Source organism: Heteronotia binoei, chromosome 16 (assembly GCF_032191835.1).
Source record: "Heteronotia binoei isolate CCM8104 ecotype False Entrance Well chromosome 16, APGP_CSIRO_Hbin_v1, whole genome shotgun sequence".
Lineage (NCBI taxonomy): Eukaryota > Metazoa > Chordata > Lepidosauria > Squamata > Gekkonidae > Heteronotia > Heteronotia binoei.
The window spans coordinates 52,949,915-52,974,762 of NC_083238.1; the positions used below are offsets into that span (position 1 = coordinate 52,949,915).

At 45.3% G+C, this 24,848-nt stretch overlaps 1 protein-coding gene across 3 annotated transcripts in view; it reads left to right on the top strand.

Moving 5' to 3' along the window:
- GULP1 (GULP PTB domain containing engulfment adaptor 1) overlaps positions 1-10,601 on the top strand; it is a 307,489-nt gene extending 296,888 nt beyond the window's left edge. For all 3 annotated transcript variants that reach the window (XM_060257245.1, XM_060257246.1, XM_060257247.1), the window contains 2 exons: positions 1,083-1,177; positions 10,422-10,601. In XM_060257245.1, the coding sequence (XP_060113228.1) occupies positions 1,083-1,177; positions 10,422-10,493 (167 nt within the window). In that variant the 3' untranslated portion in view covers positions 10,494-10,601. The remainder of the gene's footprint in view (positions 1-1,082; positions 1,178-10,421) is intronic.
- Positions 10,602-24,848: the final 14,247 nt, after the last annotated feature.

Below are 24,848 nucleotides of genomic sequence, written 5' to 3' on the forward strand. Positions count from 1 at the left end.
ACCAAGCAGAAGTCTGAAAACAGAACTGCAGCAAAGCATCAGTACCGGCACATTAATTACATAGCAAAATTCACGTAATAAATGACATAGTAGGATCCTACTCACAGGAAGCTATACACAGCAGCATAGACCACAGTCCCTAATAATTTTTCCAGGTCACTTTGTGGATCAATTAGTGCAGCATGACTCTGTTGCCTGTATAGAAAAGCCATCTTGAATAATTCAGTTTCGGATAGTTTGCAGACAGCCGGGAGAGAAGGAGCCATGGGGGACCAGAATAGAGAACATGTACAGACAGTTTTTAATTTTACCCATTTACACAAAAGCAGAAGTATCATTACCAAAACAAATAAACTATGGTTTTCTTCTTCTTTTTCTTCTTCATTTGCCTTTGTGACTTTAGAGCGATCGCTGCTGTTTCTGAATCACTGGCAAACCAATCATAAAGAATTTTTGTGGTCTGTAGAGATATTCGCTGAAATCCCTGTAATTGACTTGTGGTCATCTCTAGAAATGTACTTTAGTGGAGAAAAGACAGACTCAGTTGATCAGCCCCAGGTGGGCGTCTGCTTCTTGGGAGGAGTGGGACGCAGTGTTCCAGAAGGGCTTTCTCCAAGGTCTTCTGGAACGCCAAATAACATCGGTTACAGTTATTGCTGTTTTGGACTTCGAAGCGAATATTCGTTCCAGGCATTAAGTGCTTACGGCTGAAATCGCCCACACTGCAGACTTACACTATTACCTCTGTTTTCTTGGGCTGTCTGCATTTCAGCCAAAGGAGGGTGGGTCACTTTTCTGCTCAAAGCTGCTTTGTAACCACAGGTGGGCGGGCGGAAGGATACAGGGCGACGGAGATACATTGGAGGTGAAAGGGTTATAGAGACTTATCCACATGAATTTCCCACTTACAGTTGTCTTATGCTACTTCTGGTTCCAGAAAAAGAAAAAAAACCCTCCAAAAATGGAATCACATAAGCTCTGTCAAGTGTCATTTCAAGGCGAATTTCTGTACAATAGACCTCCCATTGTGCTGTTCATTTCCTTACTTGCTTTTTCTCTTTTATTGTTGTTATTCTTTCTAGAGAGAGACCTTTTTGGAGCAGAACCATTTGACCCTTTTAGCTGCGGAGCCGGAGATTTCCCTCCAGACATCCAGTCCAAACTAGATGAGATGCAGGTGATCAAATATTTACCGTTTCGAGAACGTCGTTTCCATTGCTGCGTAAATGCTGAACCTGTAGGAGTGAGACCAGATCATACAGCGGGCTCTGGGATCAGAGCCTGTGAGATGTTTGATGTTGCCAGGGCAAGATTGGAAGGGTGCGGACGGAGCAAATTCAGCTAACAGCAACATTTCAAACATCTGTGGAATAGCAGTTTCTCAGCTGCCCTAGAGGTTTTTATGCCATGCATTTAGCACACTTCAGGTGATCACAGACTACCGGCTCGAGGCGGCATGAAGCTGCCCCAAAGAAAGCTGGTGGGAAAGGGGGAGGATCAGAAGCTTCCAGATGGCCCGCGGCCCACCCCCCGGAACATGGACAGGCTGCGTGTGCTCTAGAGGAGAGCCAGTTTGGTGTAGTAGGAGAGCCACTTTGGTGTAGTGGTTAAGTGTGCGGACTCTTATCTGGGAGAACCGGGTTTGATTCCCCACTCCTCCACTTGCACCTGCTAGCATGGCCTTGGGTCAGCCATAGCTCTGGCAGAGGTTGTCCTTGAAAGGGCAGCTGCTGTGAGAGCCCTCTCCAGCCCCACCCACCTCACAGGGTGTCTGTTGTGGGGGAGGAAGGGAAAGGAGATGGTGAGACTCTGAGACTCTTCAGAGTGGAGGGCGGGATATAAATCCAATATCTTCAATCTTCTTCCAGAGCACTCGTGCACCTCCTGGTCACTTCCCAGGTGCTTCCTGCCTGTCCAGACAGCTGGGAAGCGCCTCAAAGCCGCCTCAGAATTTAGGCACCGCTTTGTAAGTGGTGCCTTTCTGAGGCAGCTTCGTCCCAGCCCCAGGTGGGCTGCAGTCAGGATGGGGACAGGAGGCAGATGTGCACATGTGGACACACATTTTTGGTCCTCCTGCCTCCCATCCCCAGGGCGGCTTAAACCGCCCATCTGTATTCAGCCTTAGAGAGCAATCCTAAACAGGTCTACTCTGAATTCTGTTACTGTATTCAATGGGGTTTACTCCCAAGAAAGTGTCCTTAGGATAACACTGTTAGTCTCTAAGCCCCTGTGGGAGGGAAGTGGGTCTAAGATCACCATGTATGTTTCCTCTGAAGTAGGAGTACCAATTTCATGAGAACTACACTAAAGGTTATGATTTTTGACTGTGGCAAGATAAGTACAATGCTATTCTGATCATGCAAACTGCCCAAAACAACCAGCAGGTTCTATATGTGTGGTGCATGTTTGTTCTAATATATGCCCAAGCTATGCTGGAACTGACCAGATCCATGAAAAAAAAATGGCATTACTGAATCCATTTACCAAATTTTAATCTACTATTTTTGCATCATGCGCAGAACACATATACATGTACTAGGAGTTCCCAACATTGTGCACCCACCAAAATTATGGCACCCACCAACCTATTTCCCAGAGCTTACCAGGTGCTTTTAGAACATGGACAAGGCCAGGTAGGACTTTTGCCCTGCAGGGCTTCTGATTGGCTGTGCAGATATAAAGGCATCTTTTGCATATTAGGCCACACACCCCTGATGTAGCCAATCCTCCAAGAGCTTACAAGGCTCTTTTTTGTAAGCTCTTGGAGGACTGGCTACATCAGGGGTGTGTGGCCTAATAAGCAGTCTGAAATGTTGAAGGGTTATGATTAGGGTTCTAGATAACCTGCCCTGAGCCTGTTCTCGAATAAAAATTGAATAAAATATAAATAAATAAATAAATAAATAAATAAATAAATAAATAGTTAGCTCCGCCTCCTATGTCAGCCATTTTGTGACTGGCTCCACCACCTGCAGTAGCCATTTTGTGATTGTGCCAACCACTCTGCATCAGAATTCCAAAGGTGCTCACAGCCTTGAAAAGGTTGGGAACCTCTGACATCTATTATCCTTTTCTCTGCACGGTAGCTCATCATATCCATCCTGCCTGTTCCTGTGTCCTGTTTAGCCCTTTGGAGCTTCTTTCAATATGTCCACCACCCCAAAATGCATAACAAATCCATGCTTATCAAATACATATGTCCAACAGCTCCGCCCTGTTTCTAACTGGCTACTGATCCATTTCTCACAAGATGTAATGACAACCTGTTTTCACCTCCTTATAAGAACATAAGAGAAGCCATGTTGGATCAGGTCACTGGCCCATTGCAGTCCAACACTCTGTGTCACACAGTGACCAAAAAACCCAGGTGCCATCAAGAGGTCCATCAGTGGGGCCAAGACACTAGAAGCCCTGCCACTGCCCCCCCCCAAGCACCAAGAATACAGAGCATCACTGCCCCAGACATAAGAATGCAAGAGAAGCCATGTTGTATCAGGCCAATGGCCCACCCAGTCCAATACTCTGTGTCACACAGTGGCTGAAAAACCCAGGTGCCATCAGGAGGTCCATCAGTGGGGCCAGGGCACTAGAAGCCCTTCCACTATTGCCCCCCAAGCACCAAGAATACAGAGCATCACTTGCCCCAGACAGAGAGTTCCAGCAATATGCTGTGGCTAATAGCCACTGATGGACCTCTGCTTCAGATGTTTATCCAATCCCCTCTTATGCCACCATGTCCTCCATCATGTCCTCTCTAGCTGTCACCTGAGCAGAAGAACAGGAACCCAAGTCAGCATTGGCCCTGAGCAAGTGGGAGCGAGTTGAGGGCAAAGTGGAAGTCCTTCTGCTGTCTTACCTCAAACACCAGAGGCAACTGCCTCGAATGATTCAGTGGTACAGCTGGGCCATGCTTTTGAACCCCTCTGTGACATTGCTTCAAGCTTCATAAAGTAAACACTTTGGCACCTCACAAAGTGAAACCAAAAGATACCAATCCTTTGTTCGTAAGTAGGATTCCCAGCCTCCAGGTGTTGGCTGAACATCTCCTGGGATTACAAGTGACCTCTAGACAACAGAGAGCAGTTCACCCGGAGAAAATGGTCCCTTTGGAAAATGAATTCTGTGGCATTTCAGCCCATTAAAGATTTTTCCCTAAATCTTGCCTTTCTCTGGTGCCACCCCCAAAATTTCTAGTTATTTCTCAACCCAGTGGTGGCAACCCCTTCGTAAGCGATGAACAAATAGTGAACATCCATCAGTGGTGGGATTCTAGTTGATTTTGAGCAGTACAGGATGTTAATTGGGGAAAACATACTGCATTAGGGTTGCCAAGTCCAATTCAAGAAATATCTGGGGACTTTGAGGGTGGAGCCAGGAGACTTTGAGGGCAGAGCCAGGAACAAAGGTGTGACAAGCATAATTGAACGCCAAAGGGAGTTCTGGCCATCACATTTAAAGGGACCGCACACCTTTTAAATGCCTTCCTTCCATAGGAAATAAAGGATAGGGGCACCTTCTTTCGGGGCTCATAGAATTGGACCCCCTGGTCCAATCCTTTTGAAACTTGGAGGGGTATTTCAGGGAGAGGCACGGGATGTTATACTGAAAATTTGGTGCCTCTACCTCAAGAAACAGGCCCCCCCAGAGACCCAGAGAACCACAGATCAATTCTCCATTATTCTCTATGGGAATAAGTCTCTATACGGAGTAATAGAGTTCCCAGCAGACATTTCCCTCCCCTCCTGCCCCCCCCCCCGCTTTCTGATGACCCTGAAGTGGGGGGGAGGGCCTCCAAACCAAGGGATTCTCTGCCCCCACCTGGGGATTGACAACCCTATACTGCATACTTTGGTCTTCTTATTTTCCAAAGTCTTTCTAAAACAAAACATAGAAAAAGAACCTCAGCTGAATAAATCTTCCATATTGTCTGAATTTAATGTTCAGTTTACTTGTATATTAAAATTGTAATTAACTTAAGGGATGTAATAACGTTAACCAATCTACCTAATGTGTTTATGTGTCTTCTGCCTTTCTGCTTCCCCGGGAGTGCAGCGTCAGCGATGGTTGGTATATTGTTTTCCACGGGTCTCAATTTATCTCCTGCAAAATCTGTTAAATTGAAACTGTAGTGTTCTTACATACGTTGTTCTGTTTCACCAAAAATGTTTCTGCGCATTCATCTTCCCTCTACCACAGTATTTCGGTCATCAGGTTTTTCCTCTTTATTTTCAGTTTCCTTCGATTTAAAAATAGGGGGAGGGGTATCGGTTCTTTCTCAGTGTTATCATTTTCATTGACTGTATGCATTCATTGTGTAATGTCACACCGCACAGTGGAATTGTACATACACATTTAAAAGCATACAGTCTCGACTGGAATATAGACCTTTTTTTTATGATTTCAGACCTGCAGCACTTCTGAGACAATGTTGTGTTGCTGTATAGTGGCAGTGATGGTTCTCTCTGCTCTTTCACACCTGCTAGACAATGCACTTTCATTCCACTTCCAATGCACTTTAGTGATCATTTGAAGGCAAAATTTGCTGTTTCCCACAGTAAAATCCAATCGCAAAGTGCATTGAAAGTGGATTGAAAGTGCATTATTCAGCATGTGTGGAAAGCGCAGTAGAAGACCAGATCATTCCCTTTCCCTTCTCCAGAGAAGTAATGTCGAGTGTAAAGTGCTCATTCTCTGCCAACACCCAGTCATGTATGGGTGCCCCATCCACGTGATTCTCCCCACATGCCTTCTGAGATGAAAGAATCTCACAGTTGTCTTTATGGTTGAGCATCATGGATGGGTGAAGAAGACCCATTATCACATGCAGGGCTCTAGCAGGAGCATATCTGCATATTAGGCCACACCCCCTGATGTAGCCAATCCTCCTGGAGCTTACAGTAGGCCCTGTACTAAGAGCCCTCTAAGCTCTGGGAGGATTGGCTACATCAGGGGTGTGTGGCCTAATATGCAGGGGTGGAATTCTAGGAGAGCTCCTTTGCATATTAGGCCACACCCCCTGATGTAGCCAATCCTCCTGGAGCTTACTGTAGACTCTGTACTAAGAGCCCTCTAAGCTCTGGGAGGATTGGCTACATCAGGGGTGTGTGGCCTAATATGCAGGGGTGTAATTCTAGGAGAGCTCCTTTGCATATTAGGCCACGTCCCCTGATGTAGCCAATCCTCCTGGAGCTTACAGTAGGCCCTGTACTAAGAGCCCTCTAAGCTCTTGGAGGATTGGCTACATCAGGGGGCGTGGCCTAATATGCAGAGGAGGTCCTGCTAGAAAAAGAGGCCTGATCACATGAAAAGTTTGGTACCATCACTGTGACGCTTGTGCTAGGCTTTGCTTTTGTCTTTTGTTGTTGGGATTTTTCCTTAGGGGGGGGGAAACGTCCATAGCCCTCAACCGCGGGCACAGTTCTAATCCCAGGAGAGAAGGCTAGCCTTTCTAATGCATCGTTTTCCAATATTCATTATTTATAGATCAAAGAAGTGTTCCTGAAGCACTCATACTACCAGTAAAAGTGCTTCTTATCTCAGTAAGGTCATCTTGCCAACAACAGTTTCTGCCTTATGTCGGGCTTCAAAAAAGAGCCATTCCGTTCTCAGTTCTGTGTCCAGAAAGTTCTGCTCTGGCAACTTGGGCTCGAAAACTCATATCCTGGAAATCTTGTTGGTTTCTACAGTCCTATCGGACCGGGATCTAGCTGTTTCACTGCAGACCAACCCGGCTGTCCTTGGAAGCTGTGCCAGCTTGAAAGGGGAATGTGGCAAAATTAGAAGTATTAAAAATATGCCAGCAAAAAAAAGGGGGGAGGGGAGTCTGTCACAATTTCAGTGTGTTTTCTAGTTGCGTCCTGTAGTCCCTGGTATGCTAATTGCTGAATAGTAATATTTGTCGTTTCTAAATGAGCAATTAAAAAAGTCCTTTAAAGCAGTGGTCCCCAATCTTTTTGGCACCAGGGACCAGTTTTGTGGAAGACGATTTTTCCACGGACCGGGAGGGGGGCACGCGATGGTTTCAGGATGATACAATTGTGCCCTTTATTTCTATTAGTTTGGTGTGGTGGTTAAGTGAGCGGACTCTTATCTGGGAGAACCAGATTTGATTCCCTACTCCTCCACTTGCACCTGCTGGAATGAACTTGGGTCAGCCATAGCTCTCGCAGGAGTTCTCCTTGAAAGGGCAGCTTCTGGGAGAGCTCTCTCAGCCCCACCCACCTCACAGAGTGTCCGTTGTGGGGGAGGAAGATAAAGGATATTGTGAGCTGCTCTGATATTCGAAGTGGAGGGCAGGATATAAATTCAATGTCATTATTATTATTATTATTATTACTATATTGTAATATAAAATGAAATAATTATACAACTCACGGCCCGGTTGCTAACAAAACCGGTCCATGGACCAGGGGTTGGGAACCCCTGCTTTAAAGTAGAACTTGGGCTCATTTCCAAATTACGTTACCCTACTTTATTATTTAATTTATTTGTACTTTGTGGGAACACAAAGCAGCTTGTATCATCTTCCTTTCCTCCATTTCATCATCACAACAACCTTGTAAGGGAGGTTAGGCTGAGAAAATGTGACTGGCCCAAGGTCACCCAGCAAGCTTCCATGGTATGAGTAGGGATTCAAACCTGGGTCTCCCCAGATACTAGTCCAGTTTCGTGTAGTGGTTGAGTGTGTGGAGAACCGGGTTTGATTCCCCACTCCTCCACTTGCAGCTGCTGGAATGGCCTTGGTTCAGCCATAGCTCTCGCAGAGTTGTCCTTGAAAGGGCAGCTTCTGTCAGAGCTCTCTCAGTCCCACCAACCTCACAAGTTGTCTGCTATGGGGGAAGAAGATAAAGGAGATTGTAAGCTGCTCTGAATCTCTGATTCAGAGAAAAGGACAGGGTATGAATCTGCAGTTCTTCTTCTTAACTACTACACCACACATTTTGTATATTTAATGAAATAACTGATTAATTTGTTTATTTGGGCTGTTGCGCATGTGATGTGTCCCTCCCCAAAAGAACCCTACTTTTGTTAAAACTCAGAGCTTTTTTTGTAGCAGGAGCTCCTTTGCATTTTAGACCATGTATAGCCAATCCTCCTGGAACTCACAATAGGTCCTGTACTAAGAGCCCTGTAAGCTCTTGGAGGATTGGCTACATCAGAGTGGGGGATGGCCTAATATGCAAAGGAGTTCCTGCTACCAAAAAAAGCCCTGTTTAAGCCTCTATTGTACATAAAACAACGGATTAAAACATTTTTCGTGTCAGAGGGTAGCTTTGTTGGTCTGCATTAGAAGAATGAGATTTGAGTCCCAACCAGATTTTCGGGCTATAAGTTTTCAAGATGAAGCCTAATGCACCAAGCTTTGACTTACAAAAATTTACACCTGGAGAATCATGTTGGCCTTTAAGGTGCTACTGGGCTCAAATCTTGACTGGTTAGGATATGCAAGATTGGATTACTTAGCTGTCTCCCACTAAGACAGAAGTCATCTTCTGTGATTTTGACCCAAGGGATCCCACCTTTCTCACCAAATCCGTTGTGTAGAGCACACACACCCCTGATGGAGCCAATCCTCCAAGAGCTTACCAGGCTCTTTTTTTATAAGCTCATGGAGGATTGGCTACATCGGAGGGGATGGCCTAATATGCAAATCAGCTCCTGCTAGAATTCTACCCCTGGTGTACAGAATGGGCAATATGTATTTTTCACAGCATCCAATAGGCAGACTACACACAAGTTTGAGCTCGGGTTGTTCCAGCCCTGAGCTGATTTATCAACAAGCAAAGGAGACCTGGGGTAATTATGTGGCTATAAAAGAAAAGAAAAGCCCCAGGGTCGCAAAAGACTTGAATACTTAACAACGCTCTGTAATTAAGAACAATATGTAAAGTAACATTTAAAGTAAAGTGACATATGTAAAGTAAAGAGCCCCGTGGTGCAGAGTGGTAAAGCTGCAGTACTTCAGTCGGAGCCCTCTGCTCACAACCTGAGTTCGATTTCAGTGGAAGCTGGTTCAGGTAGCTGGCTCAAGGTTGACTCAGCCTTCCATCCTTCCGAGGTCGGTAAAATGAGTCCCCAGCTTGCTGGGCGGAAAGCATAGATGACTGGGGAAGGCAATGGCAAACCACCCTGTAAAAAGTCTGCCGTGAAAATGTTGTGAAAGCGACGTCACCCCAGAGTCGAAAACGACTGGTGCTTGCACAGGGGACTACCTTTACCTTTACCTTTATGTAAAGTAACATATTGTTATTTTACATATTGAACTTAGGAGTGGAAGGATCATATTTCAGTCCAAAGGAAGGCGATAGATGTTCCGACAGCTAGAATATTTTTCCCCGCTCTTGGAATGTATTTCAAACATGGAGACATTGCTCTAATATTTATGCAAGCTGTAGACTGAGGCTACCCAATCACAGTACAGCTCTGCTTCCTTAAGGTGGTCAGGTCTGAAGTGGCCCAAGGAGAATACTGTAGAACAAAGTAGGAGTCAAGCGCACCTCTAAGACCAACAAAGTTTTATTCAGAACGTAAGCTTTCGCGTGCTCCAAGCACAACTTTGTCAGACGACGAATCCGGTACAGTGAGCAGGGCTATATATAGCTGGTAGGCAGTGGTTTAGAATGCAAAATGGTACAGATTTAAGATCCAATGACAGAATAGTAAAATTAACAAATTGAGGAGAGGGAACCTTTGATCTGGGTAGCATGAGCATGCGAAAGCAATAAAGCAGTAATATGTCAAAATGTGAGACTATCTGTCAAGCACTCTGTTATATAGATCCAAGTGGGCAGCTGTGTTGGTCTGAAGTAGTTGAACAAAGCAGGAGTCAAGTCGCACCTTTAAGACCAACCAAGTTTTATTTAGAACGTGACCAGTCTGCATGCGTAATCAACAAACGGCTTGTATTTCAGCCCATAATACCTGATCCCCTCATCTGATGAAGTGTGCTTAGAGAGCACACGAAAGCTTACATTCCAAATAAAACTTGGTTGGTCTTAAAAGTGTCACTTGACTCCTGCTTCGTTCAACTCTATTATATAAGCCTGGGTCAAAAAGCGGGCATTACTTTCCCAGAATACTGTTGGCTGAGCCACACTTTTGGACCAGCTTGATATCTATTTGTTAAGAGCAACCTGCATTTGTATTGATTACTACACTGTGTTACACTGCTTGTTGTTAGTAGACTTTTCCTTGTTATAGTGGGTTTCGTTGCTTTACATATTCTTTACAGTTGTCAGATACTTCAGAGTATTCAAGTTACAAAAGTCTTTTGTTACCTTGGGGCTTTTCTTTTATCTGAACTGATTTATAGATCCAGGTGGTTGGTCTTAAAGGTGCCACTTGGCTCCTGTTTTGTTGAACTAATTTATGTTGACGATCCATTCCCCCCCCCCCCCATTTGTTTCTTTCTCTCGTTCCAGGAGGGGTTCAAAATGGGACTGACTCTGGAAGGCGCTGTATTTTGTCTCGATCCCCTGGACAGCAGATGCTGATGCAAGAACACAAATTTGGAAGAATCACACGATCAATTTTTTTACGACAAAAAAAAAAAGTTCGAAAAAGGTATTACAAAAAAAAAAAAACTGTTAATGTGCCAAAAATTGTTTTTCAGCCTGTTCATTTTTTTTGTGTGCGAGGTTTCCCTTCCATAAAATTCCAAATAGGCTCCAGTATTAGCCCTGTACAAATGTAAAGAGCCTCACTTGTATATGAAATCTCCATGACTTTGTGCTGCTTCTTTGCTAAAACTGGTGCTGCAGGAATTTCTTTTCTCGTCCGTACCGCTTCTGTGTCGGTAGACAATATCCTTCGGAACTGTTATTGGAAACAGTAACCTTTTAAAATACAGTTCCCTCACTTGGGTCTTAATGAACCGTCGGCTCATTTTCACAGTGTTTTACAACCATTCCTTCGGTACCCCCAAATTGGAATTTTCACTGCACAGGACTGCAAAGGCCTCATAATCGAGTCCCATGACTGGTTGCGATACGGGCCTCCAGAACTGGAAAAGCTCCATTCACACTGCCCATTATTGGAACTGGATTCTGCGCACAGACAACATTGGTTGGTGTAGGAATGAACAGAAGCATCTTCCGTCCACATCGGAATTGTCGGATCGGGATGCGTTTGCTGTGTTGACTGGATGCGGACGTACCTGTCAGTCTTCATCACGCCTGAACGCTTTAATCGATAACCAGACTCAAACAACCGTAGCGGTAATGTTTGAAAAGGTCAAACGATCAGCGCTTCTGGTTCGATATGTAAGTTCACTTCACAATCCAAAGTCTGTTTGTAATTGGAGGAGTTTTGTTTCAAACGGCTACATTTTTAGTGGCAATTGTGTGATAAGGAATGGTCTGTTTTCACCCATATGAAAATACGGGAGCATGCCCGGAGACGTAAGCACGTGTAGGATCGGGACCTATCACCCCACCCCTCGAGGAGTTTTTTTGAAAGTCCTGTTGAATTCAGGAAAGTTTTAATTCATAGCATTCATGAGGAGATCTCTTTAGCTATGTTAAGCTGCTGTCTGTCATGGGAAACCACTCTCCTTGGACGCACCTCTAGGATATCATTTACCTAAAGCGTGAGAGGAATTCCTGAGATTTAGGAAGACAAGCCTTCTGTGGAATTGTGTGGTTGCACTCACTGGGATGTTAGCGGCCCAGAGAATGGTCTCAAGCAATGCTGCCTCTAAGCTGTGGAGTCTTTGTGAGCAAAAATCCTACTTTGTGAGCTGCTGGCATTCAACTTGTGAGCTACTGCGTAAATTAATTTTCCCTGGGGCCTTTTTTTTTCCTGAGCTAAGACAAAAACGTGTGACCTGGAGGCTAAACACTCAGCTTAGAGGGAACACTGGTCTCAAGGCATGTGATTAAACTCTACATCGACGAAAATCAGATTTACAGAGCCGTCTTATACAGAGTTACACCCTTTTAAGTCAACAGACACAGAATGGTGTGATTCTGCTTAGGGTGGTGCTGTTAGCCTTCCAAGCAGTGCCAACATATGGACGTTACTCTGATTTAAGTACTATATAAATTCTCCTTGGTATAAATATTTTTAATGAATGGAAAACTCATCCGGTTGACTATCCTATGGCAGGGGTCCCCAGCCTTGTACCTGTGGACACCACGATGCCCGCTCACACCTTTCATGGTGCCCACCAGGTGTTTTAGAAGTGGGTGGGGCCAGGTGTGGCTTTGGTCTGGCACATTTTCTGATTGGCCATCGGAAATCTGGTTGGCTGTGCAAATTTTTTTTAAGAAGAAGGAGAAAATGTTGGTTTTATACCCCGCCCAATTTTCTGAATCTCAGAGCCTCAGAGCAGCTTACAATCTCCATGTATCTTCTTCCCCCACAACAGACACCCTGTGAGGTAGGTGGGGCTGAGACAGCTCTCCCAGAAGCTGCCCTTTCAAGGACGGCTCTGCAAGAGCTATGGCTGACCCAAGGCCATCCCAGCAGCTGCAAGTGGAGGAGTGGAGAATCAAATCCGGTTCTCTCGTATAAGAGTCTGCACACTTCACCACTACATCGAACTGGCTGTTTTGCCAGAAGCTGCAACCACAGCTTCTGACAAGGATCTTCACTGTGTGACGAAAGGTAAGCTGTGGCAGCCATTGTATGGCTGGCTCCAGCTTTTGCGGCAGCCATTTTACGATTGCCTTCACCTCCTGCAGCAGCCATTTTGTGTAAGAGTTCAGAAGGTGCCCCTGGGCTCAGAAAGGTTGGGGACCCCTTTCATATTGCAGCAGTTGCAGGCAAACCTTTTGACCATGGTTGCTCAGAGGAAGTTTGGGAGGGAGTATTGAGAGCCTTGCAACCGGATGAACAGGCTCTGGCTGCACAGAACTTCTTAGGAAGGGGTATTTATCATCAAGTATGGACACTAGCCGCCAAGAGCCAGCATATTGCTGCCATGTCTATGCATATTTTTTTTTCCACTGGCCTTTAAACGAGCAATACGTGAACACTGTCATTTGCACACTCCTTGCATTCGCCCGATCCATGTGTTTCTCCGCGTTTCCCTTTTGTCACAATCATGCCGAACGTTGATCGAAAGAGACAAGGGCTGTGACCGCACACACGAAACAATGCACTTTCAGTCCGCTTTCAATGCCCTTTCCGACTGGATTTTACCATGCGGACTGGCAACATCCCGTTAGAAAGTGCATTGAAAGCAGATCGAAAGTGCATTGTTTCGTGTGTGTGATCACAGCCAGGATTCACTTCTGGGCAAGCTCTTTCCTCCTGTTGGGATCTTCATCTTTTCACCGAAGACACTAAAGGAGAGGCGGAAGGAGGGATCAGAGAAGCAACGTGAGATGTTATTTTGGCAGTTTTTATTTTTGTGGGGTGTGTGTGTCGAGGGTGGGGGAAAGAACTAGTTTTCTGGTACTTGGGTTGCAAAATATAGGTTTTTTAGCTTTTTAATTGCAAGGTTTACACAGAAAATAGAATGCGTTTATGCAGTATTATTACCTTAAAGCGAAGACCCAGCCCTGGAGAAGGATACTTGTGCAGATGGCCAAAGCGTTGGGGACCCTTCATTCGTGTAGGTACTTGCCTAGGTATGTCGCTCCCTGAGTCTTTCCTCTTCTGCATTGTGTTAAGTCTTCCTTCTTTATTCTTTGGACAACCTGCATGTATATCTATGTCTACAGCCAGGATTCAGGGGCAGTTGTGGTCAGGCTTCTGTAAATGCATAGGAATTAGGGGTGCCAGAGGAGTTGGGGAAGCATTTCAGGGATGGGCAGGGACATCGCATGGGGATGGATGAAACTCTATGGGGTTTTTTTCACCTTCAAAACCATAGAGTTTGCCCAACTACCAGAGCATCCCTGCGCGACACACCTGTTGCGATGATTTCACTTACGGGTGATGTCAGCACATTGGGGGCTTCACACAACAACATCCCTATTTAGAGAAGGGGTTCCCCCACTGGCCAGCTGGTCCATGGTGGAAAGAAGCTCCCAAGACTGGGGGATCCCTCACCCGGATCTGGGGGCTGGCATTTGGGTGAAACTCTATGGTTTTTTCCCACCTTCAAAACCATAGAGTTTGCCCAACTACCAGAGCATCCCTGCGCGACACACCTGTTGCGATGATTTCACTTACGGGTGATGTCAGCACATTGAGGGCTTCACACAACAACATCCCTATTTAGAGAAGGGGTTCCCCCACTGGCCAGCTGGTCCATGGTGGAAAGAAGCTCCCAAAACTGGGGGATCCCTCACCCGGATCTGGGGGCTGGCATTTGGGTGAAACTCTATGGTTTTTTCCCACCTTCAGAACCATAGAGTTTGCCCAAATACCAGAACGTCCCTGTGCGACACACCTGATGCGATGATGGCACTTCCGGGTGATGTCATCACATTGAGGGCTTCACACAACAACATCCCTATTTAGAGAAGGGGTTCCCCCACTGGCTAGCTGGTCAATGGTGGAAAGGAGCTCCCAAAACTGGGGGATCCCCCACCCATACCTGGGGGCTGGGATTTGGGTGAAATTCTCTGGTTTTGTCCACCTTCAAAACCATAGAATTTGCCCAAATATCAGAGTGTCCAGGTGTGACACACCCAGGACTCTTTTTCTAGCCGTAGCTCCTCTGCATATTAGGCTACACACCCCTGATGTAGCCCATCCTCCAAGAGCTTACAGGGCTCTTTGTACAGGGCCTACTGTAAGTTCCAGGAGGATTGGCTACTTCAGAGAGGTATGGCCTAATATGCAGAGGAGCTCCTGCTAGAAAAAAGATCCCTGGACTGATGTGATGATGTCACTTCCAGGTGTTGTCACCACATTGGGGCGTCCCACAACAACATCCCTATTTAGAGGAGGAGCTTCCCCCACTGGCCAGCGGGATCACAGTGGAAAGGAGCTCCCGTAACGGGGGGATCCCCCACCTGGACCTGGCGACAGGCAAGTCTAATAGGAAGATATCTAGTTGTTCCCTTTGGGATACAAACCCAAGAACTGTATGAAGTACTGCTCCAGGGGCTGCTGTAGGAAAGGAGGCCTCCAAAGCCATTGGGTGAGCAGAGCCAGCATCATGCTTTGAATCCTGTTGATATAGATATATGTGAATCACTAGTAAGTAGAGTAGGCTTTGTTTCATAGAGAGAAGTCTATAATTTTGTTTGTCACATAGTATTTTGCAATTTGTACAACGAGGATGTTTAGTAGCCACATTGCTGGCTTTTTTAAACAAATAGAATTTGTATTTTTTATTGTACTTTAAACAAAAAGCTTTACATTAAAAAAAAAAAAGCATATATTTAGGGTCCATTTACTATCGACAGTAACAGAACACTCAGAAAAAAAAAATATTTGCACATTGTATGGAATCTTTGTTTTACTGATTTTTATGGGTAATTGACTCTGTAAATTGCAAAATCGGCTCTGTCTGATCAATCAGTTCCAGGAGACCTAAAATTGATTCAATCCGAAGGTGTCGTTTTTAAATGAAAATGCTTTAGTGCTTTGGTTGAAATTTGTATTTCTATGTAATCTCAACTGTGTTTAATTTTGCTTCAAATAAATGTTTTAAATAAGGTTGCCTTGTAAAATGGGATTTTTTTTTTTATTTAATCCAAATAGTAAATGCATAAAAAGGGGATTAAAAAATGAGAGGCCATCTTTCTTTTATATTTTTTTAAATTATTTACCCAAGTTCAGGGGGTGACTTTCTGAAACGCTCCTCCTGAGGCAGACCTCTTATCCCAAGGAGTCCCTGCTGTTGTAATGTTCTGTCTGACCCACAACACACGAAGAGGAAGGGCCTGCAAATACATCCCCTCCCATGATCATGGAGGGTACTTGCAGGGTCATCTAGTCCAACCCCCTGCACAATGCAGGAAACTCACAAATACCTCCCCCAAAATTCACAGGATCTTCATCGCTGTCAGATGGCCATCTAGCCTCTGTTTAAAAACCTCCAAGGAAGGAGAGCCCATCACCTCCTGAGGAAGCCTATTCCACTGAGGAACCGCTCTAACGGTCAGGAAGTTCTTCCTAATGTTGCGCCGGAAACTCTTTTGATTTAATTTTAACCCATTGGTTCTGGTCCGACCTTCTGGGGCCACAGAAAACAATTCCACACCATCCTTTATATGACAGCCCTTCAAGTACTCAAAGATAGTGATCGTATCACCTCCCAGCCACCTCCTCTCCAGGCTAGACATGCCCAGCTCCTTCAACCTTTCTTCATAGGACTTGGTCTCCAGACCCCTGACCATTTTCATTGCCCTCTTCTGGACCCGTTCCAGCTTGTCTAGATCCAAAAGCAGCCATGTTGCTTTTGGAATGTTGCTGATCCCAGGGAGAAGGGTACACATAGACACTTCCTGTACATGTTCGCCCATGCAGACCACTCAGGGTTCTTACCGATCCAGCACTTGAAACTCTGACACTTCCTAAAAGGTTAACTTTTGGGAAGTGTAAAGAGTTTGAAGTGTTGGATCAGATAGAAGTGCCTTGTCATGAATTAAAACTTGGATAAAGCCCTTCAGGTGAAAATGAGGTCTAAACGTCTTAGGAGGGCCTGTTCAGCTTTTACAGAGAACATTGAATAATTTGCAGCACATCAAAGAGTCTCTCAGACTGAAGTTTGCTGTTCTTTTTGCATCCTAAGTCCATCCTATCAGCCTCACACAGTGGGGAAGAGTGAGCAGTTGACCTAGAAGAGAAGGGAAACGGACTTACCTGTTGATGTATACATTTTGTGGATTAATTGTCCCCTTCCCATTCATATGTGATGTTCTGTCTTTATGAAATGTATATTTTTTTGCAATGCACCATTTAGGATTTAAGAGCCCCGTGGTGCAGAGTGGTAAAACTACAGTACTGCAGACCTAAGGTCTGCTCACGACCTGAGTTTGGTCCCAGTGGAAGTTGGGTTCAGGTAGCCAGCTCGAGGTTGACTCAGCCTTCCATTCTTCTGAGGTCGGTAAAATGAGTTCCCAGCTTGCTGGGGGGGAAGTGTAGATGAGTGGGGAAGGCAATTGCAAACCACCCCGTAAAAAAGTCTGCCGTGAAAACAGTGTGAAAGCAACGTCACCCCAGAGTCGGAAACAACCGGTGCTTGCACAGGGGGTTACCTTTACCTTTAGTCCAAAGTAAGGGCATATGCTCTCATAGATGGTTTGGAACTTCTGAACCACTGTTCAGCATTGTCAAATCCTAATCATGGCCAGATGCGGGGATCCAGCCAAAAATCCATGCCTGAAGCCCCCAGGCCAGAAGCAGATGGATGCACATAATCCCCAGTGCAGCCCTTCCTGGACTGGGGCATATGAACATATGAAGCTGCCTTCTACTGAATCAGACCTTTGGTCCATCAAAGTCAGTCTTGTCTTCTCAGACTGGCAGCGGCTCTCCAGGGTCTCAAGCTGAGGTTTTTCACACCTATTAGCCTGGACCCTTTTTTGGAGATGCCAGGGATTGAACCTGGAACCTCCTGCTTCCCAAGCAGATGCTCTACCACTGAGCCACCATCCCTCCCTAAAGTCAGTATTGTCTACTCAGACTGGCAGCGGCTCTCCAGGGTCTCAAGCTGAGGTTTTTCACACCTATTTGCCTGGACCCTTTTTTGGAGATGCCGGGGATTGAACCTGGGACCTTCTGCTTACCAAGCAGATGCTCTACCACTGAGCCACCATCCCTCCCTAAAGTCAGTCTTGTCTACTCAGACTGGCAGCGGCTCTCCAGGGTCTCAAGCTGAGGTTTTTCACACCTATTAGCCTGGACCCTTTTTTGGAGATGCCAGGGATTGAACCTGGGACCTCCTGCTTCCCAAGCAGATGCTCTACCACTGAGCCACCATCCCTCCCTAAAGTCAGTATTGTCTTCTCAGACTGGCAGCGGCTCTCCAGGGTCTCAAGCTGAGGTTTTTCACACCTATTAGCCTGGACCCTTTTTTGGAGATGTCAGGGATTGAACCTGGGACCTCCTGCTTCCCAAGCAGATGCTCTACCACTGAGCCACCATCCCTCCCTAAAGTCAGTATTGTCTTCTCAGACTGGCAGCGGCTCTCCAGGGTCTCAAGCTGAGGTTTTTCACACCTATTAGCCTGGACCCTTTTTTGGAGATGCCAGGGATTGAACCTGGAACCTCCTGCTTCCCAAGCAGATGCTCTACCACTGAGCCACCATCCCTCCCTAAAGTCAGTATTGTCTACTCAGACTGGCAGCGGCTCTCCAGGGTCTCAAGCTGAGGTTTTTCACACCTATTTGCCTGGACCCTTTTTTGGAGATGCCGGGGATTGAACCTGGGACCTTCTGCTTCCCAAGCAGATGCTCTACCACTGAGCCACCATCCCTCCCTAAAGTCAGTCTTGTCTACTCAGACTGGCAGCGGCTCTCCAGGGTCTCAAGCTGAGGTTTTTCACACCTATTAGCCTGGACCCTTTTTTGGAGATGCCAGGGATTGAACCTGGGACCTCCTGCTTCCCAAGCAGATGCTCTACCACTGAGCCACCATCCCTCCCTAAAGTCAGTATTGTCTTCTCAGACTGGCAGCGGCTCTCCAGGGTCTCAAGCTGAGGTTTTTCACACCTATTAGCCTGGACCCTTTTTTGGAGATGCCAGGGATTGAACCTGGAACCTCCTGCTTCCCAAGCAGATGCTCTACCACTGAGCCACCATCCCTCCCTAAAGTCAGTATTGTCTACTCAGACTGGCAGCGGCTCTCCAGGGTCTCAAGCTGAGGTTTTTCACACCTATTAGCCTGGACCCTTTTTTGGAGATGCCGGGGATTGAACCTGGGACCTTCTGCTTACCAAGCAGATGCTCTACCACTGAGCCACCATCCCTCCCTAAAGTCAGTCTTGTCTACTCAGACTGGCAGCGGCTCTCCAGGGTCTCAAGCTGAGGTTTTTCACACCTATTAGCCTGGACCCTTTTTTGGAGATGCCAGGGATTGAACCTGGGACCTCCTGCTTCCCAAGCAGATGCTCTACCACTGAGCCACCATCCCTCCCTAAAGTCAGTATTGTCTTCTCAGACTGGCAGCGGCTCTCCAGGGTCTCAAGCTGAGGTTTTTCACACCTATTAGCCTGGACCCTTTTTTTGGAGATGCCAGGGATTGAACCTGGAACCTCCTGCTTCCCAAGCAGATGCTCTACCACTGAGCCACCATCCCTCCCTAAAGTCAGTATTGTCTACTCAGACTGGCAGCGGCTCTCCAGGGTCTCAAGCTGAGGTTTTTCACACCTATTTGCCTGGACCCTTTTTTGGAGATGCCGGGGATTGAACCTGGGACCTTCTGCTTCCCAAGCAGATGCTCTGCCACTGAGCCACCATCCCTCCACAATGCTTGCTGACAACAATTTATTGGGAGGAAGATAATTGCTGATATCCGTCATATTTCCAAGAACTGGTTTCTTCCCACTGAAGACAGCACTTCCTTATTTTTTTTTTGGTCTAATTTCCCTGGGAAGGCTTTGTTCTCATGCCCCAAAACATGCATTTGAGTTTGTGATCCCAGCGGACTCTGCATAAGAACAGCGAGATTCTGCAGTCGCATTTTAATTGCAGATGTTATTTTTAAACTTTTACCGTTCGCCTTCTGCAGCAAGCATATTTCATGCAGGACCTCTGTTTTAAAGCAAAACCTGAAAAATTTGGCATTGCTTTAGAAAACTTTTGGCCAAAATAAGGTTATAAGACGTTTTATAGCCTCTCATTAACCTTTATTTTATTTGGGGGAAGAAATCCAAGCACAAAAAGACCTGGGAGTCAAATTGCAAATGAGTTTCTTTCACATATTTATTTATTTATTTATTTATTTTATGACTTCTATCCCGCCCTTCCCAACAAGTGGCTCAGGGCGGCTTACAACACAGGAATCTGACATAAATAGGCATTAAACATAGAGCATTAAATTTAAACATTAAACCATTTAAAATATTGTACCATTTAAAACAATTAAAACATTTAAAACATTGGGGGCAGCAGACATCCAGTATAACTACGCTCAGTTTCTTGTACCAGCTAGTCATAGGCCAGCCGGAAGAGGGTTGTCTTACAGGCCCTGCGGAACTGGGCGAGGTCCCGCAGGGCCCTCACCTCTTCCGGCAGCTGGTACCACCAGGAGGGGGCCATAATAGAAAAGGCCCGGTCCCTTGTCGATTTTAAGCGGGCTTCCTTTGGCCCGGGGATATCTAGGAGATTTTGAGTTCCCGATCTCAGTACTCTCTGGGGAACATGCGGGGAGAGACGGTCCTTCAGGTAGGCAGGTCCTAGGCCATATAGGGCTTTAAAGGTAATAACCAGCACCTTGTACCGGACTCGGTAAGCTATCGGCAGCCAGTGCAGGTCCCGGAGCCCCGGCCGGATGTGCTCCCTTCTTGGGAGCCCTAACAACAGCCGGGCCATGGCATTCTGCACTAGCTGCAGCTTTCGGGTTCGGCACAAAGGCAGCCCCATGTAGAGAGCATTGCAGTAGTCCAACCTCGAGGTGACCGTGGCATGGATCACTGTTGCTAGATCGTCACGTTCCAGGAAGGGGGCCAACTGCCTTGCCCATATATTGAAGAAGAAGAAGAAGAAGATATTGGATTTATATCCCGCCCTCCACTCCAAAGAGTCTCAGAGCGGCTCACAATCTCCTTTACCTTCCTCCCCCACAACAGACACCCTGTGAGGTGGGTGGGGCTGAGAGGGCTCTCACAGCAGCTGCGCTTTCAAGGACAACCTCTGCCAGGGCTATGGCTGACCCAAGGCCATGCTAGCAGGTGCAAGTGGAGGAGTGGGGAATCAAACCCAGTTCTCCCAGATAAGAGTCCACACACTTAACCACTACACCAAACTGGCTCTCCACAGGAGGAGTATCTACTATCCAACAGATGATGATTCAACCAGGGGACCTACTGAAGTGCTAGACTTCAAAGGCACGAGTTGTTTCCAGTAACAGTGACTCATTTGCATGTTCAACATGGGTCTTCATTCATGAAAATTCATCTAGCATTTTAACAATATATAGTGGGGGGGTTGTTTTTGTTTGTAAAAGGTTTTTCCAAGGTTTTTGTTGTTCAGTCTCACAGTCAAGTCATGACTCCTTGTGACCCCATGGACCAAGTCACACCAGGCCCTCTTGTCTTCCATCCTCCTCTGAAGTCTGCTAGGATTCATGTTAGTCACATCAGTAATGCTGTCCAACCATCTCATCTTTTGCTGTCCCCTTCTTCTTTTGCCTTCTGTCTTTCCCAGCATCAGGGTCTTCTCCAGCGAGTGCTCCCTTCTCATTTGGTGGCCAAAGTATTTGAGCTTCAGCATCTGACCTCCCAAGGAACAGTCTGGGTTGATTTGCCTTAGGGCTGACTTATTGACTCTCCTTGCAGTCCAAGGGACTCTCAAGGGTCTTCTCCAGCGCCACAGCTCAAAAGCATCTATTCTTCTGCACTCGGCCTTCCTTATGGTCCAGCTCTCACAGCCATACACTGGGAATACCATCACTTTGACTATATGAACTTTTGTGGGCAGGGTGATTTCTCTAATTTTTATTATATGGCCTAGGTTTGACATAGCTGTCCTCCCAAGGAGCAAACGTCTTTTAATTTCATGGCTACAGTCACCATCTACAGTGATCTTGGATCCCAGGAATGTGAAGTCTGTATGTCACTGTAATTCTGGAAGATGTTTTCATTATTAATTTAAAATTATTAATTTAAAATATTTCTTTGCTGCCTTTTTGCCCAAATAAGACCCTCAAGATGGCAGACAGCAAAACATTAAAGCAGCACTTAAAATGAGGTATGTATCAAACACTTAAACATTTAAATAAAAGAAAAAGAGATTGGATTTATACCCCACCCTTCGCTACCCTAAGGAGTCTCAGAGCAGTTTACAGTCTCCTTTCCCTTCCCCTCCCCACAACAGACACCCTGTGAGGTAGGTGGGGCCAAGAGAGCTCTGACAGAAACTGCTCTTGAGAGAACAGCCCTTGAAAGAACTTGTGCCTTGAAAGAACTTGAAAGAAAGCCTTGAAAGAACTTGTGGGGATAAAAATACATTGGTGGGAGATGACCCAGATATTGACAAAATATAATAAGGACAAAATAAAGGGGTTTACTAAAGGAAATTTCGATTTCGATAAAATATTATTAATGGGAAAGAATAAGGTTATCAAAAAGGTTTACAACTATCTGATCCAAATAAAGCTAGAAGACGAAATTGTGAAAGAAACCATGATCAGATGGGCTAAAAATTTAGAAAGGAATATTAACCTAGAACAATGGTCCTTTTTCTGGAAGTTAAATTATAAGACTCTTAAACCAGTTAACTACAGAGAAAATTTCTTTAAACTATTTCATTGATGGCATATCACTCCGTTGCAATTATCGAAAATTAGTAAAAAAATATCACCTATGTGTTGGAAATGTGGAGTAATGATAGGTACTTATTATCATATATGGTGGTCATGTAAATTATCAAAAAAAATTTGGGTAAAAATTCACGGGCTGTTAAAAGAGATTTTAAATATAGACATACATCTCAAACTGGAGACGATGTTATTATCTCTAGTAAGAAATGAAATTCCACAAGAGGATGAGTATCTAACAATTTATATTCTCACAACGGCAAGAATATTATTTGCCAAATACTGGAGACAGAAGTTCTGCCCTCCTCAAGAGGAGATTGTAGATAAAATTCTACAAGCCGCAGAGATGGATGTTCTATCTAATCTATTGAAAGGGGTGTCGAAATGTGACGCTCTTAAAAAATGGGAAAAATTCTATAATTGGTTGAAGAAATATTAACTGGGAGGACGAGAAATTGACCAGGGTATTTATGTTTGTATTATAGGTTATAGTGTGGTTTTTTTCCCTTCTATCTCTTAATCCCAAATATGATAACTATTGAAGCTTTCTGTTTGACCACACTCACCCTCCTCTTGTATGAATATTGTGATGTTTTATTTAATGTTATAAGTTGTTAAATGCTGAATGAAGCAATAAAAGCAAAAAAAGAAAAGAAAAGAAAGAAAGAACTTATGCCTAACCCAAGGTCACATAAGCAGATGCATGTGGGGGAGGGGGGAATCAAACCCGGTTCTCTCATATAAGAGTCAGCGCACTTGACCACTACACCAAACTGGCTCTCAAAAACATATGAACATACAGCACATGTAACAACACAGCCAGTGTGGAGTAACTGTGGGGGAGGGGGAAGCTATACAAAACAAAGGGGATTGGATAAACATATGTGGACTGGGTAAACATATGGGGCAGAAGTCCCTCAGGGGCTATTAGCCACAGGGTATTGTTGGAACTCTCTCTCTGGGGCAGTGATGCTCTGTATTCTTGGTGCTTGCGGGGGGCAACAGTGAGTGGGGTTCTGGTGTCCTGGTCCTACTGATGGACCTCCTGCTGGCACCTGAGTTTTTTGGCCACTGTGTGAGACAGAGTGTTGGACTGGATGGGCCATTGGCCTGATCCAACATGGCTTCTCTTATGTTCTTATATTCTTAAAGAAGTGTTGACCTGCCAGTGGAAGACCGTGATAGAGGGAGTCAGATGAACCTTCATGGGTACAGAGTTCCATAGTTTTGGCACAGTGACCAAAAAGGCCTTTTCTTACCACATATTTAGCCTCAGGTGGCAGGGGAACAAACAGCGGTGCCTCCAAAGATGACTAAAATGAACAGGTAGGTTCACATGGGAGAAGGTGGCTCTTAAGAAGCACCTTAACTTGGGCCCCAGAAACAAATTAGGAAGCAGTACAGACAAAACAAGACTTGAAGAGATCTGGTCCCTGTGAGTCACTGTTGTTTATAAACATCAAACCAACTGTTGTTTTTTCTGATGAGAAGATTCTCCAGAAGACCCTCCAAAACTCCTAGGGGATGATTGACCAGGTAAGTAGGGGGGGTGGGGGGAGGAGGAAACTGTCAATAGCGTGTGGTCCTTCCATTTTTTTTTTCAAATTAAATGTTTGTTGAATATAGAAAAAGAAGAATTGCAGATTTATACCCCGCCCTTCTCTCTGAATCAGAGTCTCAGCGCGGCTTACAATCTCCTTTATCTTCTCCCCCCACAACAGACACCCTCTGGGGTTGGTAGGACTGTGAGAATTCTGACAGAAGCCGCCCTTTCAAGGACAATTCCTATAAGAGCTATGGCTGACCCAAGGCCATTCCAGCAGCTGCAAGTGGAGGAGTGGGGAATCAAACCCAGTTCTCCCAGATAAGAGAGCTATGGCTGACCCAAGGCCATTCCAGCAGCTGCAAGTGGAGGAGTGGGGAATCAAACCCGGTTCTCCCAGATAAGAGTCTGCACACTTAACCACTACACCAAACTGGCTCTCCAATGTAGTAAGTTACATACAATGGTTGAACAAGAATTAACATTTAAAAAAAAAAAAGATATATATATCATGACCTCAGAATTTGGGCTACAATATCCATACTGAAAAAAGGAGGTATATACAAAAAAAAAACAGAATAATCAAAGAGTTACAGAAGATAAATGAAGCAATCTCTCCAAAATGGTCACTCCCGGGAAAAGGTGTTATTAATTATAAAAATAAAATCAGGTAATCATGTAAATATTTGGGAAGAAAATGTTGGAAGGAGTGAGACTGGCATTCAAAGTCTAAAATGGGTAGCCATTTGTCTAACAGGGAGACAATTTGTTTCTATGACTGTTTGAGAGACGGAGTCCATCAATTTGTCCATCAAGATCAATTCCAAAATTTTTGCTCGACATTGATCCAAAGGAGTCACTTTAGATTTTCAATGAGACTCTGTTAACATTTTCACTGGCAACATGACTACCCTCTGAAACTATCTTGATGAAAACTGTAGAAATTCAGAGAATCCCCTGAATGAAATTTTTTTATTGCAAA